General features: G+C 36.0%; 1 protein-coding gene across 3 annotated transcripts in view; it reads left to right on the forward strand.

Moving 5' to 3' along the window:
* The window catches only part of UBE2Q2 (ubiquitin conjugating enzyme E2 Q2), a 54,172-nt gene that overhangs the window by 23,341 nt on the left and 14,369 nt on the right, over positions 1 to 16,462 (forward strand). For 2 of the 3 annotated variants that reach the window (XM_074354249.1, XM_074354248.1), the window contains exons 5-9: positions 2,114 to 2,254; positions 5,338 to 5,422; positions 6,797 to 6,857; positions 7,636 to 7,726; positions 13,610 to 13,668. In XM_074354249.1, coding sequence (XP_074210350.1) covers positions 2,114 to 2,254; positions 5,338 to 5,422; positions 6,797 to 6,857; positions 7,636 to 7,726; positions 13,610 to 13,668 — 437 coding nt within the window. The remainder of the gene's footprint in view (positions 1 to 2,113; positions 2,255 to 5,337; positions 5,423 to 6,796; positions 6,858 to 7,635; positions 7,727 to 13,609; positions 13,669 to 16,462) is intronic. The other variant, XM_074354250.1, reaches the window with a different exon arrangement.

Genomic DNA, 16,462 nt, shown 5'->3' on the forward strand with positions numbered 1-16,462 from the left:
ACTACTCACTAGAAGTAGCCAAACTATCTTATGTTGAAAAATCATCTAAGAATTTCATAGAGCTAATTCCAAAGACATTGAGCTTAGACTACTTTAGTTGCCAGCTATTGATATAATTTTAGAGGTTTTCAGGCTCTGAAGCTTGATGTTTAAATTCAAACTTCATAATGAAGATCTGTGTCTCTGTTTTGACCTGATAAAAGGTGTTTGAGTTCCATAGTCTTGGTTTTAAAACATTTTTCTGTTTTGGAATTAATTCAGGTTATTACCTTTTTTCTTCTTAATTTGGAAAAATTTAAATCTAAAACATACTTCTTTGAATGCCTTAGAACTAAAGTAGTTGTAGGTTTGCTTTGTTTTGTGAGTCTGGAAGTAAACTAATTCTTAACATTGTCCAGTTGGAATGACTTTTTTGGGGTAGAGAATTTTTTAATAGTTTCATGTAGTTTAACTTGGGTGGCATAAACTGCTTTCTCATATTAAATCTTTTTTGTGGGTCCAGTGTACAATAAAGTAGACATTATACTCAAAGATTTTTACGTACTTTTTTTTCCCTCATGAGATAATGTAAAGAAAGGACAGCAGTGTTTAGGGAAATCTAGAAAGGTGGGATGGACTTTGGAGTTGTCAGATTAGGATAGGTGAAAAGAAGATATTCTAGACAACTAAAGTAATGTAGTGAAAAAAGCTGAGAACAGCCCTGAGTATGGTGTGTTTGGGTGTTTCAGTGGCTCTCCTTCTGGGAAGAAGATTGATGTGTTGGAATCTTAGAAAGCAAGTTTGGCTAGGAAAGGCAGGTGGCTAAGTCTTGAATTAGAGACAAACATGTTTATATTTGGTGTGATTGTTGATAAGAAGGCCTTAGGAAGAGAATAGTGTGCTGAGAATACTGTTTTATAAAGATGATGATGATGAATTCTCTTCTGTGGTGATTAATACTCAAGTAGAGAAATTTTGTGGATATGAACGTGGCTGAGGTTGAAGGAGGAGATACAGGCTAAGGGCATTTGTGAGAACTCAGAACAAATGTAGAGAGGAAGATCGTAGCTGAAAGGTGCAAACCAGGAGAAGGGAGCTCCATGAAGCATGAAGTCATATACAAGGTCTGAATAAGAAAGGAATATAATAAGGGTTGAAGAGATAGCAGTCCAAGAAAAAGACCATGGAGTCTGGGTGGAAGTGATTTAAATTAACCTGGTCTAGAAATCACGGTGAAATTAGTCTGCTTGATAAAGTGGAGATAGTAAGTATAAACTGCCTCTTTAGAGATTTTGATGATTAAGCTAAAGTAGAAGTAAGGTAATAAACAGTAGGATTTTTAAAAATTCTGCATAGATTTGTATATGTGCAAGAGCAAGTGATAAAGGAAGGGAGAGAAGAGAATGATGTGGTGACTAAAGACATTAGCCTGGGGACATTATTCAAATTCTTCTTCTAACTTTTTTCCTAATTATAAAAATCAATAGGTGCTCACTACAGAAAACCCCAGGAAAAGCACTAAATGTCTCTAGAGATAACTATTAATATTTCAGTATATGTCCTTCTAGTCTCACTTTTTCTGTGCTTATTTTGGCATAGTTAAGATTCTGCATATTCAATTTTGTATTCTGTGTTTTTCATTTCATTATTGATACAGAAGAAACCATTATGTTTTGGCATTTTAATGGTCTTCTGATATTCCACTGAACTGAGTTAACTTCTGGTATTTTGCACATGAAGATTTTGTTTGTTTTTGTGGTTATAAAGTTGAAATAGACATCTTGATGCCTAAATCTGTGTTCACATTTTAGACTAGTTTCTTGGAATAGATTTCTAGAATTTGAGTTAAGGTTCTTGGTACCTCATGCTAAACTGTTTCAAAAGTTCCTCTTAATATGAGATTTAAAATTTAAGATGGCTTATTTGGTAATAGTTAGGACTTTGTAAAGCTGTTAAATATGCTTTACTTAGATTCTAGCTTTTAAAATACAGGATATAAAAGGAATTGAATGTGAAGCCTTTTCCCCCCTCCCCGTGGAATACATATAGTCTCTCTTCTCTGTTGTCTATTGAGTGAGGAATAATTTAACTTTTGGCACAAGCTTGAATAAGTGAGTATTTTTATCTTTTGTAGGATATAGAAGATTTGGATCACTATGAGATGAAGGAGGAAGAGCCTATTAATGGAAAAAAGTCAGAGGATGAAGGAATTGAAAAAGAAAATTTGGCAATATTAGAGAAAATTAGGAAGACTCAAAGGCAAGACCACCTAAATGTAAGCGTGTGAATATCTGGAACCTGGACTTTTGTGGTTAAGTAATTGCAGTTAACTCTTGAGCAGTGCAAAGGTTAGGGGTGCTGACCCCCGCACAGCCAGAAATCCATGTGTAACTTTACGGGCAGCCCGCCGTGTCTGCAGTTCCACATCATTCAACTGACTGCAGCTCGTGTAATACGTGTTTACTGAAAAAAATTCTTATGTAAGTAGATCCATGCAGTTCAGACCCATGTTGTTCCAGAGCAAACTGTGCAGGGATAATATAAATATAGGGCAATTCAGTAAGTTACCAATCTCAGCCACCCCACTCCATCCCTGCCTTGGTTGTGGATTCATCCATATATTTTGTTGCCCTAGTTTTAATTTTTTTTCCCTAACATTTCTCGTCTATTGATAGCCCCTTTCTACCCTGTTCATCTGGATTCATTTACTCTCCAGCCTGTTTGTGCTCTTTTCTCTGCTTACCCGTCTCTTCTGGGATCTATAAATTAAATTCAGTCTCTCCTACAAAGTATAATTCAAATTCTTCTCCATGAAGCTGCCATCTGGTTTGTCCTGCCCTTACCAAACCAAAGTAATTCTTTCTTTTGACTTAACATCTCTCTTGTGTGAAGCAGCATGGTGACACACAGAGTTGTGTGGCTTCAGTTTCCTCAACTCAGTAATATGGACATTATTACCTTTTAGATGATTCTTACAAAAAAAAAATGAGAATGATGTATATAAAATGCCCAGATAGAGTAGGGAAACGTCAAATGAAAGTCTAGCTGTCTCTCAACGCACCTCTTACTTGCTGCCTGTGTTAGAGCTGTTCATCAACCCCGTGACACCTGAGGGCCAGTTCTTTTGTCTTGAGCACAGGTTCTAAAACATAGGAAATGAATTGTTATGCAAGGAGATGCCAAGTGTTGTAAACAAGATTACCCTCTCTCCTTAAATATTTCTTACTTGATTAATTTAATTTGCAAATCTTTCTTTAGAACAAAGACATTTAGCCAAGCCCTTATTTTGATTATTTTTTTTTTAAAAAAAGCTTGTGGTATCTAAATTAAAGATACTTACTATATTTTCTATATTTTGTGATTGCTTCCAGTTTGTGTGTTATAGTCAAACAAACTACAAATTATTTAGCACTATCACATGATATACACTAAGCTAAGTAGTTTAAACTTTATGTACCTACCCATTTAATCTTCGTAACCACTGTGTGAAATATTCACCTTTTCTATAGATGTGAAATTGGGGTTTTAACTCATCAAGCAATATAGCGACGATCACACAGCTAGGAAGTAATATCTTTTGTAAATCTGATTCTCTAACCTACCTGAAAGTGTTGTGCAGCTTTTAAAGGTGCAACATTTAAAATTTTACATGATCCGTTTTTTTAAATTCAGAAGATACTCTAAATGTTTTTGTCTTATGATATATAGTTCTATTCATATTCAGTCTTAGGGTAAGATACTGGTGCATTTCCATCTTTAGAGAAGTCTCAACACTGAAAAGAACTGAAACCAGTTGCATGTGTGCAGGTGCAGACATGTTGTTTCTCGATTTTTTTTTAACAGATATTTAATTTACTTTGTGGGTGTTTTGGGGTTATTTTTTTTGTTTGTATTGTGGGGGTAATTAGGTTTGTTTATTTATTTAGTTATTTTAATGAAGGTATTGGGGATTGAACCCATGACCTTGTGCATGCTAAGCATGTGTTCTAACCACTGAGCTGTACCCTCCCCCATCAATTTTTTAATATGTAAACTAGATTGTTAGTTTAACATTCTTGCTTGTAGTCTGATTAATGAAACTATTTTAGTTAATATCATGGTGAGGGTCTTCTAGTATATTCAGAAATCCATGGGGCCACTACACATCTATTAGAATGGCCAAAATCTGGAACACTGACAACACCAAATGTTGGTGAGGATGTGGAGCAACAAGAAACTTTCCTAATTGCTGATGGGAATGCAAACTAGTGCAGCCACCACAGAAGACAGTCTGGCAGATTCTCACAAAACTAAGTGTATTCTTATCGTACGATCTAGCAGTCGCACTCCTTGGTATCTGCCCAGATGAATTGAAAACTTATGTCCACACAAAAACCTGCATGTGGAGGTTTATAGCAGCTTTGTTCATAATTGCCAAGACTTGGAAGCAACCAAGATATCCTTCAGTAGTTAAATGGGTAAATAAACTGTAGTACATCCAGGCAATGTAATATTATTCCCGACTGAAAAAAAATAAGTAATGAGCTGTCAAATCATGGGGAGACATGGAGAACCTTAAATCCATATTACTAGGTGAAAGAAGCCAACCTGAAAAGGCTACAGATTGTGTTTTCAACTAAATGACATTCTGGAAAAGGCAAAACCATAGAGACAGTAAGAAGATCCATGGTTGCCAGAGATTTTGGGGGTGGGGTGGAATGAATAGGTGGAGCACAGAAGGTTTTTAGGGCAGTGAAGATACTCTGTATGATGCTATAATGGGTGGATACGTGTCATTATACATTTGTCCAAATCCATAGAATGTACAGCACCAAAAGTGAACCTTAAGGTATCTTAGGGACTTTAGGTGATAATGATGTGTCAAAATAGGTTCATCAGTGTAAGAAATGTTCCCTCTGAGGGATGTTGATAATGAGGGAGACTGTGCATTCTAGGGGGCAGTTATATGAGAAATCTCTGTACCTCCCTTTCAGTTTTGCTGTGAACCTAAAACTGCCTTCCCTTCAAATAAAATCGTAAAAAAAAAAAGTCAGTGATTTTTTTTTTTAATTGATAGAATTTGAAAAGACATAGAGTTTTGGGCTATTTCAGGGGCTATAGTAATCTGGACATAGGTTAGACTTTTTTTTCAGATGTTAAGAAATGGTAAATGAACCAGACTTGCCCTAAATTTATATTCCTGTTGAAACTCATGATCCTTGATTTGATTGAACTTAATTTTTCTGACTTCTTAAAATGTTGAGTGGTGATCCATTTTTACAATCTCATTGTGGACATTTATTTCAGGTTCAAATACCTTTAAGTCTTTAGATATTTGAATCAGTAGATCCTGGTAAAACAGCAAATTTTATGTTTCAGGGTGCAGTGTCTGGGTCTGTACAAGCTTCAGATAGACTTATGAAAGAGCTCAGGGACATATACAGATCACAGAGTTATAAAGCAGGTAAGGACCTCTGGATCTCTGCTGTCTGTTGTCCTTATGCCCTTTTCAATTTTCAGATAGTAACTTCATTTCTCATAGTATAACTGGGAAGACACACATGTTTAATTTTATTTTAGAAATATGGAACACAAATTTAATAAAGTTATCAAAAGATGGGGTAAAAACAGGATAAGTTTAATGTTTGGATTTTTAAAAATTATTTCTATGGGTATATCATAATTTTTTGTTTTGTTGCTGACAGGGATTAACTCTTATGATTTTTATATTCTGAGAAAAGTACAAGAAATATCTGCTTTGAAAAGTAAATAAATGAATATATTTTATTGTATGAAAGAACTGTTGCCAAGTTGATTTTTATAATTTCTTTCCTTTTTTTTTTTGAAAACAACATAATCAGCTCTTATTGTAGAGGTGGTTACAGTATTGCTTTTAAAATAGGTTTTAAAAAATTTTATAGTTTGACTTGAGTGTTTTTTCTCACCTAGTAAGACTTAAATATTGTGAAACTTCTCTCATTGAAGTAAAATTCCCTTATGTTGTTGCAGAGAGTCTAACAGTATTGAACAAGGGAAAGAGCCAAACTTTAGTTTATTTGAAAAGGTAGCATTGTGATCCAGCATTATGATTCAGAATTTTTCAGAATGATCAAATCTAAATCATTAGCACTTACTTAAAAACAGGAAAGCAAAACAAGCAAGAAAACCCTTCTTTTTAGAGTTCAAGATAAGCCAAACTTAGAAGTTTCAGTGCTCTGACAGTTTTTCTTATGAGAAGTCTAAAAGTTTATGTGTAGAATCCTAATAAATCCTAATAAAGTTAAATATTTGAATACTGGTTTATCTTTAAGGTTAAATCATCACCTGTTTATTATAGCATTATTTGTAGTAGCAGAAAATAACTAACCGGATATAGGGTGAAATTATGGTTGATTCATAAAATAAATTAATACAGAGTTATTTCAAAGATTGACAGTAGATACTTATATACTGAGTTGGAAAGATGCTCCCAAAAGTGGAAGAAAGATTATAAAACTATCTGTAGACAGTGTCTATTTTTATAGAAATGTTTGTATACCCATAGGAGAAAAGTCTTAAATACATATGATTTGCATAATCTTTTTTCCCTCTCATCCACAGTTAATGGTAAACAGTTTCTCAACCCAAGGAGTCCTCTTCAATGATGGTTTTAATTGTCTCTGTTAAGGGCACAAGATACTTGGCTCCAGCACCAAAATACTTACAGCATGGCTTAGTTGTTCTGTGTTTTAATAGCAAAATTTCTAACTTTTGTTGGCTATTTAGTGTCTATATTTACACCAGAGCAATAGTTTTAAGATCAAATGAAGAGTGACTAACATGCCCTATACTTTTACAGGGATTTATTCAGTGGAACTCATAAATGACAGTTTGTATGACTGGCATGTTAAACTGCAGAAGTAAGTGCTTTTTGTGCTATCCCACTCTTCTTACTCATAGACGATCACAGTGGAGATTTTTTTTTCTCCCTTAATTTGATATCTTTTTATTATGGCTTTTACTTAGAACTTTAGACCCTGTTTCTATAGAAATAGTTCTTAGATTGTTAAAATGAGCTGTTTCTTAGGCTTAATAAGTAAAATGAGAAAAAGGACCGTTTGTGGGAGAAAGTATTTCATGGAGTTAGTGAGACAATTGGGAATTATACAGACAAAGTGTATTTAATAACTAGATGAGATTGACTAATAACCAGTTTATATTTGAAATAAGGAATTTGAGTAGGACGTGAATATATATATATGTCATATATATATATGACAGTTGTAGACAAATACAGATTTTGTTAGTGATTTCACTTTTTCTGGTCTTGTCCATGGTAAATTTCTCTCCTTCAACCCCTTGTCTAATAATACAGTTTTAGAGAAGCAGATTAATTTTTTTTTGAGTTCTTGAGAAAATTATGTACATATGACCCTTTCCTTTAGAATGACTGCTAACTTTGAATCCCCTAAGGAGAATAGATTTAGAATACTGTGGTTTCTTTTTGGGCATTTAATCCCAAGGAGTTGGAGGCCAGAGTGATTTGTTTTTTCAGGAACCGTAGAGCAGCTTTAGACCTTCTCTGTTTGGGACTTACCCTGGGGCTCTGTTTTAGCTGTTGGACTGGTTCATTCTTGAGGTTAGTGAGAAAAAAATCTGACTTTTTGTTTGAACTATTTTTTGTTTTGTAATTCTTAGGGTCGATCCTGATAGTCCTTTGCACAGTGATCTTCAGATCTTAAAAGAAAAAGAAGGCATAGAATATATTTTGCTTAACTTCTCTTTTAAGGTAAGAAAATTGTAAGGAGACTCCATATGCTTCTAATGGGAACATCCATTTGTATAACTGCTTTGGGAAACAGTTTGGTATCACTTGGAAAAGTAGAAGATACTCCTCTATCCTGTGGTCCAGGAATTCTCCTAGGTATATAACCTGCAAGAAATGAGTGCTTAGCTGTACCAGGAGATAAACATAGGAATGTTCAAAGCAGCATTGTTTATCACAGCCGCAGATAAAAATAATCCAAGTGTCTGTTCCAGCAGAATGGAAAACTGTGTGTATTCATAAAATAGAATAGAGCTGTGTGCAACAAGATAGATGAATCTTGAACATAATGTTGAGCAAAAGAAACCAGACCCCAAAACATGGTTTGTATGATTTCATTTATTTAGCACTCAAAATTAGGTAAGACTAAATTATATTGTTTAAGGCATGCATTCTCATACTGGAGTCAGTATTCCCCCCCTTGGGGGGGGTGAAAATTGGTCCTTGGGGTGAAAAAAAAAAAACCTTAGATATTACTGTAGCTATAGCCCTTCAAGAGGCTACAGTACATAGTGTGTCTGTGGTGTTAAAATTTTGTGGGGGAGCAGGGCAGGGAGGAATTAAGGAAAAATAATTCTATAAAGGCTACTAAACGGGCAGAAATGAAAAGAAGGCTGGGAAAAACTGAGTTATGGATTCACGCTTCCGCAGTAAAACAAGAGAAACAAAGATAATGATTACCATAAAGTTGAGGATAGTGAGTAAATCTAGTTGAGAGAGAAGGGGTTGTGAGCTGAAAGGGACACCTGGGGGCTTCTTGAATCCTGGTTGTTGTCTGTTTCTTGACCAGGGTGGTGGTTACATGGACAGTGTTTCACAATAATGTGTAATGGTGTACCTTAATGTTTTATGCACTTCTCTGCATTTATGTTATAATGTGTAACAATTTTTTTGAAAGATGCTAAAAAATAAAGATCAAAGAAGAATAGTAATGGAGTTTAGATAAAATGTATTGATTTAATATGGAATTTTGATAAATGTAGTGGTTTTAAATCTTTGAAAAAACTGGGAAGTGTTTCTAAGGGGTTATAGTTTAATTATTTGGAGCTTTTTAAAATCTGTTCTTTGAAATTGAGAAAAAAATTTGTGTAACAATTGTGTTGCAGATACACATTTTTTTTTTTTCCATTTCAGTTAGGTAGACTTCAGTGCCTTGGGTACTATAGAAGGCTTGAGGACATGGAGGCATCTGAAATAGAACCTCTGTTCTTTGCGTCTGTAGTCTTTCTGGGGAGAGATCTGTGATGAAAGCTGTAGGGACTTGGAGATCATGAAGAAGAGTCTCGGGTCTTACCTTTATGCAGTAAGAAGCCGGCAGGGGTGTGATTGATCTGTTAGGCTTTCTGTTTTATTAAAAAGAAAAAACAATTACTATGCCCTCAGTTTCAGAGTAGGGTTTGGATAGGCTAGAGTAGATTTCTGGGAAACTAGCTGGGGGACTTTGATCTTAATTGGGTAAAGAGTAATGAAGGTTGGTGGTAGTAGAGATAGTTGAGAGTAGATGGATAGGAGATTTTTTGAAGGAAGAAAACAGAAGACATGAAAGAATACTTGTATATTTGTAAAAAGGAGTAATTTTCTGAATGCTTCTTACTTAGCTTTTGTGTGTATATATTCTTGTTTGGGCTTTTATCTTCATTTATGATCAGACTTTCTTCAAATAGCCTTAATGTCAAATCCTATTCTCCTGTAGTTTTGTTATTGTAGAAATTATTGGGATTATCATTCTAGACAGGGCATCTGGTATATATTTACTGAAGTTGTTAATGACTGCATTTTTACTGATTCATATGGTGGGGAAAAAAACCTAGGAAGTTATCTTTTTTTAAAATATACATGCAAAATAGTTTTAACCTGCAATCTAAACATATTAAATCATATGCCCTTGTGTATCTCTGAAGTCCGCTGTGGGCCCTTTCCCTCTAAGCTCCCCCTTTAGAGATGTCTTTAAGGGAATATGAAATCTTGACCAGGAAACTGAAAGACTTGTGACTGAAGATAGTGTTTTTATAATATTTTCCTACTCTAGATAGAACTTCAGGGAGGGGATGATCTAGGAGGTAAATGGCTAAAATTCTGTTGGATCTGATACCGTGGTTCCTGGTATCAGAAATTCTGAAGGGTCTTTTCTAGGGTTAGAGTATTTCTTAAGAGCCCTAGGAAGAATGTGACTGCCTTGAGCTGACTGGCCTTGTGAAGAGGACCTTAAACTGTATTGGGATTCACAGACTTTGGAGGATAGGAAATATGACTCAGAAAGAAGGATTTACAGAAGCAGCATGAATAGTATTTAGGGCCTCAGATGCCCACAGTGACAACTTGAGGGTCCTGAAGAGTAAGAAAATGGAGCTTGAGATACAGCATAGCATAAGGATGGGAAAGAGGGTAGGGCAGGAGGGAATGGAACGTGTTAGATTTGTCAGCAACTTGGTAAATGTCTTATGCTATGCTTTTAGGGAAGTAATGGTCTGGCTTTTCAGGTTACATTTGAAATACTGAGTTGAATTCTGAGATAGTGCTGTAAGGAGGGTTTATTAGACAAATTTGGGTTCATTTAGAGAATAGTAGCAAGGATTGGAAAGATTCCACACCGTGTCTTAAAATAGCTGGTGAAATTGTGGATTTAGAGAGGAGAACATGGTGGTTCATGATAGCTTGTCTTCAACTATTTGAAGGGCTGTGTCTGTGGAAGCATTAGTTTGATTCTGTTTTTGATGATGATAAAGCATGACATTAGAACTAGTAAGTCAAACTGTAAAAAGATGATTTTCAACTCAAAATAAGGAAGTGATTTGTAACTATTTAGAGCCATCCAGTGATGCAGTCTTTCAAAAATAGAATGTTCCTCATCATTAAGAATAGCTTGGAAGGCCAAGATGTTGATTTGGAAATCAGATAATTTTATGAGATCCTTGTAAACCCTGAGATTCTTAGTTTCTGAGTTACTATTCTAAAATAACTCACATTTCTATTTTAACAGCCATCTTCAACCTCTCCCCCACAGCTGAATACCTTTTTATTTCTGTAAAATCTTGATAACTGAGTTCCAAGGTACAGAGTTAATGGAATAGAATCCCTGGGTTAGGATGTAGAGTAATTACTTTGAAGGATTGCTTAAAACAAAGGTAGTTCTCACTGCCATATAATCAATTAAAAGAGGCTTTGTAGTCATTCATTTCAGATCACATATTTAAAGATCTAAAATACAGGAGGCTAAATGAAGTTGTACTTTACCAACCTTTGCATCTATGCCTTCCTTTTCTATTAAATTTGTAGATAAAAGGTGAGCTACTTACTTGTAAATATAATAACCGTCATTGAACTGGTGTCTTGTGTGGGTAGATTTCTGCTTTTTCTACCTTGGGGTAGATATCTAGGATTATCTGTTTCAGCCATCAGAAGTGTGCTTTTTCTCTCCCTCTCCTATTAGGACTGAGTTTTCATAGTTTATATGATCCTCAGAATCTTATTTGAGGATGGGTAGAGATAGGGAGTTGAAGTACTAGAATTATGCTGGTTATTCTTCCAGTTAAAACTATATTTTTGTGTTCCTTAGCAGTAACTGGATGAAACAAATGTCTGTTTAGCTCTCTTACCTGCAAATAGGTTTTTTAAGAGGCGTTCGTTGTTTCCTAATCCCCATTTACCTGAGCGTGGAAGTCGGAAGTTCTCTTGCACCTCCTGACCTGTCTTCCTTGGAGGCCGTGCCGCTTCCCTTCCCTGCTGTGTGGGAGAGTGAGGGGCAGCCTTCTTGGCCTCCTTGCTGCCAAGCGACTGACTTCTAACACTCTTGGCCCCCTCAGCTGCCATCTTTACTTCAGTTCATTAAGAGAAATGGTTCTTGTTCTTCTGGAAACCTCAATTTCCAGGACTGAGAATTTAAAGAGAATTGTGCCTGGTAGCCTGAGAGTTAGATGAGGTTCTTTTCTCTCCTCTTCGCTTCAAGTTTTTGTCAAGTCTGAAGATCTTTTTCAGATTAATTGGAGCAATTATCTATTTGCACTTAATGTTTTTATTGCTATTTGGGATTAAATCTACCATCTCATAAGTACTTTCTACTTGTCCTTCTTGCTCCGTGCTGTTTTTCTCATTCTTGTGGATTTTTTTTAATGACTGCAGTTTCCCACCTCTCTTAGCCTGGTACTTACACATTCCCTTACTCTTCCTTCTACCTTACAGCTACAGTACGTATCCTTCACTTGTCTGCGTCTAATAGAAATTTGGTAATCTGTATTTTTCTTTTTCCTTGTCAGTGCAAAGACCTTGGAACATTTGCTCCCTGCCAAATATGTGCTGTTGTTGTCGTGCACTTTAGTTCTATATTTATCTAAAGCCTTATCAATCATTATTATATAATTAGTCAGTGTCTATTTAGATCTCTGTGCGTATTTGCTCTTTTCATGGTCTTTGTTCTCTGGGTTTCTCCTGGGGGTCTTCTTTCTCTTGCCTGAAGAAAGTCCTTTATTGTTTCCTTTAGTGTGAGTGTGATTATAGGAAACCATCTTTATTTTGGCCTCACTTTTGGAAAATATTTTCATTGGGTATAGATTTTTAGGTTGGAAATGCCTTTTAGCACCTCAAAGATATCATCCCCTTAGCGTAGCTTCCACTGTTTCTCCTGAAGTATTTATAGTGCCCCCATCGTGTAAAGTCTCTAACAGTTTTGGAAAATTCTCAGGCATTATCTCTTCAAATATTGCTTCCGTCCCATTCTCTCTTCTTCTGGGCCACTACAAGTACGAGTAGCCTTTTCAGTACATTCCCTTATGTGTTGTTATCTGCATTTTCTACCTTTCTTTGTCCTGACCTATTTTTCGAGTATACTGAATTTCTCTTCTGCTAAGTCTCCACTGTGGCTAACCTCATCCATTAAGTTATTAATTTCAGTTAGTGTATTTCTTAGTTTCAGAATTTCTATGTAGTTCATCTTTATAATTTTAGTTCTCTGCCAGAGTTTTTAATCTTGTCTTTTCTTGCACATACTCAGCACAGTTATTTTAAACTCTGTCGGATTAACTCTAGTATCTTGGTCCAGTGTGGTTTTGTGTCTCTAGTTTGCTTCTCGTTTTCTGATTATGTCATCTTTACATTTTGTATAACCGATTATTTTTGGTGATAGACATTATATATGAAAAATTAGAGAGCGAATTTGAAGCCTTGTGTGCTGCTCTTCCACAGAGAGGGTTTACATTTGCTCCTCTCAGGTGCTTGGGCGCTGGCAACTCAGGATCACTGAAGGCAGAGAGGCATTGAGATGATGCAAAGGTGGATTTCATTCCCTGTTAGGGCGGTTTGTGGTTTGTCTTCAGGATCTCGACCTAAAGTGTGGGAGATTTTTAAAGGCCTCGCTTGTTGTACCCTGAGCTCCAATTTTTATCTCCCAAGCTCTGTTAGTCTCAGTTCTACTCAGCCTCTTAGCTTCTTATCTTCTTTTTCTGTAACTGAAAGAAAACCCAAAGGGAAAAAAGGGGCCCACTCTCTGGGGTTCCCTTTCTCTTCCTGATCTTAGCGCTATAATTGTGCATCTTGTCTATCTTTTCTGGTTCTCAGCCAGAGGATTGGTCCAAATTACCAGTCTTACCATTTTTGGAACAGTTCCTTTATATAGTTCTGTTGGAAGTGGAACTCCATATATTTCATAAGTTTACCAATACACTGTTCTATTTGGGCCTGATTTACTTTGGTTTCCATTTCATTTTAAATTTTACTTTTTTTTTTTTACATTTTTTACTTTATGACCCTCATTTATTAGATAATGTACGTATTCTTTATAGACTATTTTAAAATCTTCTAAATAATACAATATTAAGGATGTTCTTAAAATTAAACTTGCTTATTTGTTTTTAGGATAACTTTCCATTTGATCCTCCATTTGTTCGAGTGGTGTTACCTGTTCTCTCAGGAGGGTAAGTTTAAGTGATGATTTTCTTTGATAGTCTGCATCAGAATCGTTTGGAGGGCTGGTTAAATGCTAGGAGGCCTAGAATGCTATGAGGCTTTGTTTACCTCAGTAAGGTAAATGTTCAGTAGGTTTCTGGTTCAGTAGGTCTGGGGTGGAGCCTGAGAATTTGCATTTCTAAGATGGTCTCAGGTGAAGCTGATGTTCCAGTCTGGGACCCACAGTTTGAGAATCATTGCTATAAACTATCATGTGTATAGGTAGCATTTTTAATGACACCTGCTTGTATATACTTCACTATAAAGAAGTCAGATGTTCTTCAAGTATAAAATGTGATCAAGGGCTTAGAGAAAGTTAGGATTAGAGAGTGATTCCCACATGCCTATGATCCTAGGAATGATCACAGGAAATCTTATTGGCCTTTGGAGCTGGCCATTTAATTCCTGGTAAAGGTGGTTGTCTCTGTTTGGTAGAAACAAACGGTAATTGTCATGCATTTTTATTGAAGCTTGTATTGCTTTTTTATGATTAGAAGTCATTGAAGGATGGGAAGAAGATCAGAATTTGTACATAGGTTAGTTTTGAAATGTTCTGTAAACCTTCAAAGTAGAGCAGTTAAACTGATTTGAGAATTCTGCTAAGCTCAGCTGACCAGTTCCACTTTGTGACACAATCATATTATGGTGCTTAAAGTCTAAAAACATCCAATCCACTTAATCGTCTCTATGGTTGATACAGTAACAGTTTCATTTAGATTTTAAAAAATATAGGTGGCTATAAATAAGGAAAATATGTAGAAACTTTTTGTTAATTCAGGATAAATATACAAAAATATTTTTATCAGGTCATTTTGAAATTTGATATAAACTTGACTAGCATAGGTTTTTCACATTTTGTTGTGAGAAATCCTGACAATTTTGAGAATTTATGATCTTAGTAGTTTACTACTTTGTTGTGGAGACAAACACATGTAATTTTGAATAGTGTAACTTTCAGTTTTAAAATCTGTTACATAATTTCTCTTCATTGATTCCTTTTACCAAATGAGGTTATTTTCCTGTTATTGTGACTTACCCAAGTGAATCTTCTAATTTCTAATAAAGTGTTCTTCCTATTATACCCAAAGCGAGCAACATAAAAGATTAAAAGTATTAAGTACTCAAATGACTGTCAAACTTGAAGTATGGATTTAAGTTCTCTGAGCTTAAAGGAGCAGGGAATTGCCTCTGGCAACAGTGACCTGGGAAGACTTTGCCCAGTAGGTTGGGTCTCAGCTCGGCCTTGCAGTGTGGAATGGGGTTTGGTCAACTAGTGGAGGCTGAAGGAAAGTTGTCTACAGAGGTGAAAAGTGTACACAATTGCATAGTTAGGAAAGAGAATGATGCATTCAGAGTATACATAAGGAGGGGTAGAATTCATATAGAAGAATTGTAAGAAATGGTGTTGACAGTATCTTATAGAGGAGCATGGATTGGTGAGCATATTATTACCCATGGGTAATGAATTTATCTTTCTTTAACTGGTTCAGGAACAGGGAAATAACAGTGAGGAGAATGTTTTAGAAAGATAAATCTAGTGACAGTAGAAGAGGCCACAGGACAAAGTGTACTCACAAAGCCTGGAAGAATGCAAGGCTAGTTAAGAGCTGATGCCATCTGCCTTAGAGTCAGGCGATGATGACCTAAATTGATACAGCAGTATTGGGAGTGGAAGGATGAATGAAAGGTGAATGCTAACTTGTGGCAGAATCAAAATGACTTGGTCTTCACAGTCAACTGTTAGGTGAGGAGGAAGAATTACTGGCTGCTGTGAGAAGAACTGAAGAATGTGATGCCTGATAAAACAGAGCTTGCGATCTTGGAATCAGGCTAAAGCCTGAACACTGTGACCCTGGACAGATTTTTAAGCAATTTTTTTTTCCAGATACTTTATATTCCGCATCTCATAGCTACAGCCCTATTTCTGTTTCTTGTCATAGCCAAAGGTTTTAAAATAACAGCTTTATTGTGATACAAGTCACATACGATAAAACTCACCCTTATAAAGTGTACACTTCAGTGCTTTACACTCAGCTGTGCAGCTGTTGCCACTATCTAATTTCAGAACATTTTTATCACCTTCCAAAAGAAGCCCTGTACCCATTAGTAATCACTTCTCGTTCCTCTCTCTTACCCCCTTCCCCCTGCCCCCTGGCAACCACTGCTCTCCTTTCTGTCTCTGTGGATTTGCCTGTTCTGGATATTTCAGTTAAATGGAACCAAACAAATTACAGCCTTTTGTGACTGGTTTCTTTCGCTTAACAAAATGTTTTCAAGGTTCATCCACGTTGTAGCATATTATCAGTACTTCATTCCATTTTATGTATCTGTGGACATTTGTTGTTTCCATTTTTTGGCTGTTGTGAATAATGCTGCTGTGAATATTCATGTACAGTTTTTTGTGTGCACGTCTTCATTTCCCTTTCATACACACCTATGTGAGGAGTCACTAGGTCCTCTGGGAACTCTTACCTTTTTGATGAAGCGCCAGACTGTTCTCCAAAGTGACTGCACCGGTTACATTCCTACAAGCAATGTATATATAACCTCACTCTTCATTTCCTGTGCACTTTTCAGCCTCATGTAGTCTGGTGTTGGCTGTTACTATTCCTCCCAAATTAATACTGCCAGTAGGGACTTCCGTATTGGTAAATCCAGAAGTCCCTTTTCAGGCTTTGTCACATCTGATTATCATTTCTCAGCAACACTGAAACGTTTTCCCCCTTGGCTTCTGACTGCTTCTTCTCAGTCTCTTGCTGGCAA

This window comes from Camelus bactrianus, chromosome 27 (genome assembly GCF_048773025.1).
Source record: "Camelus bactrianus isolate YW-2024 breed Bactrian camel chromosome 27, ASM4877302v1, whole genome shotgun sequence".
In the NCBI taxonomy this organism is placed as follows: Eukaryota; Metazoa; Chordata; class Mammalia; order Artiodactyla; family Camelidae; genus Camelus; species Camelus bactrianus.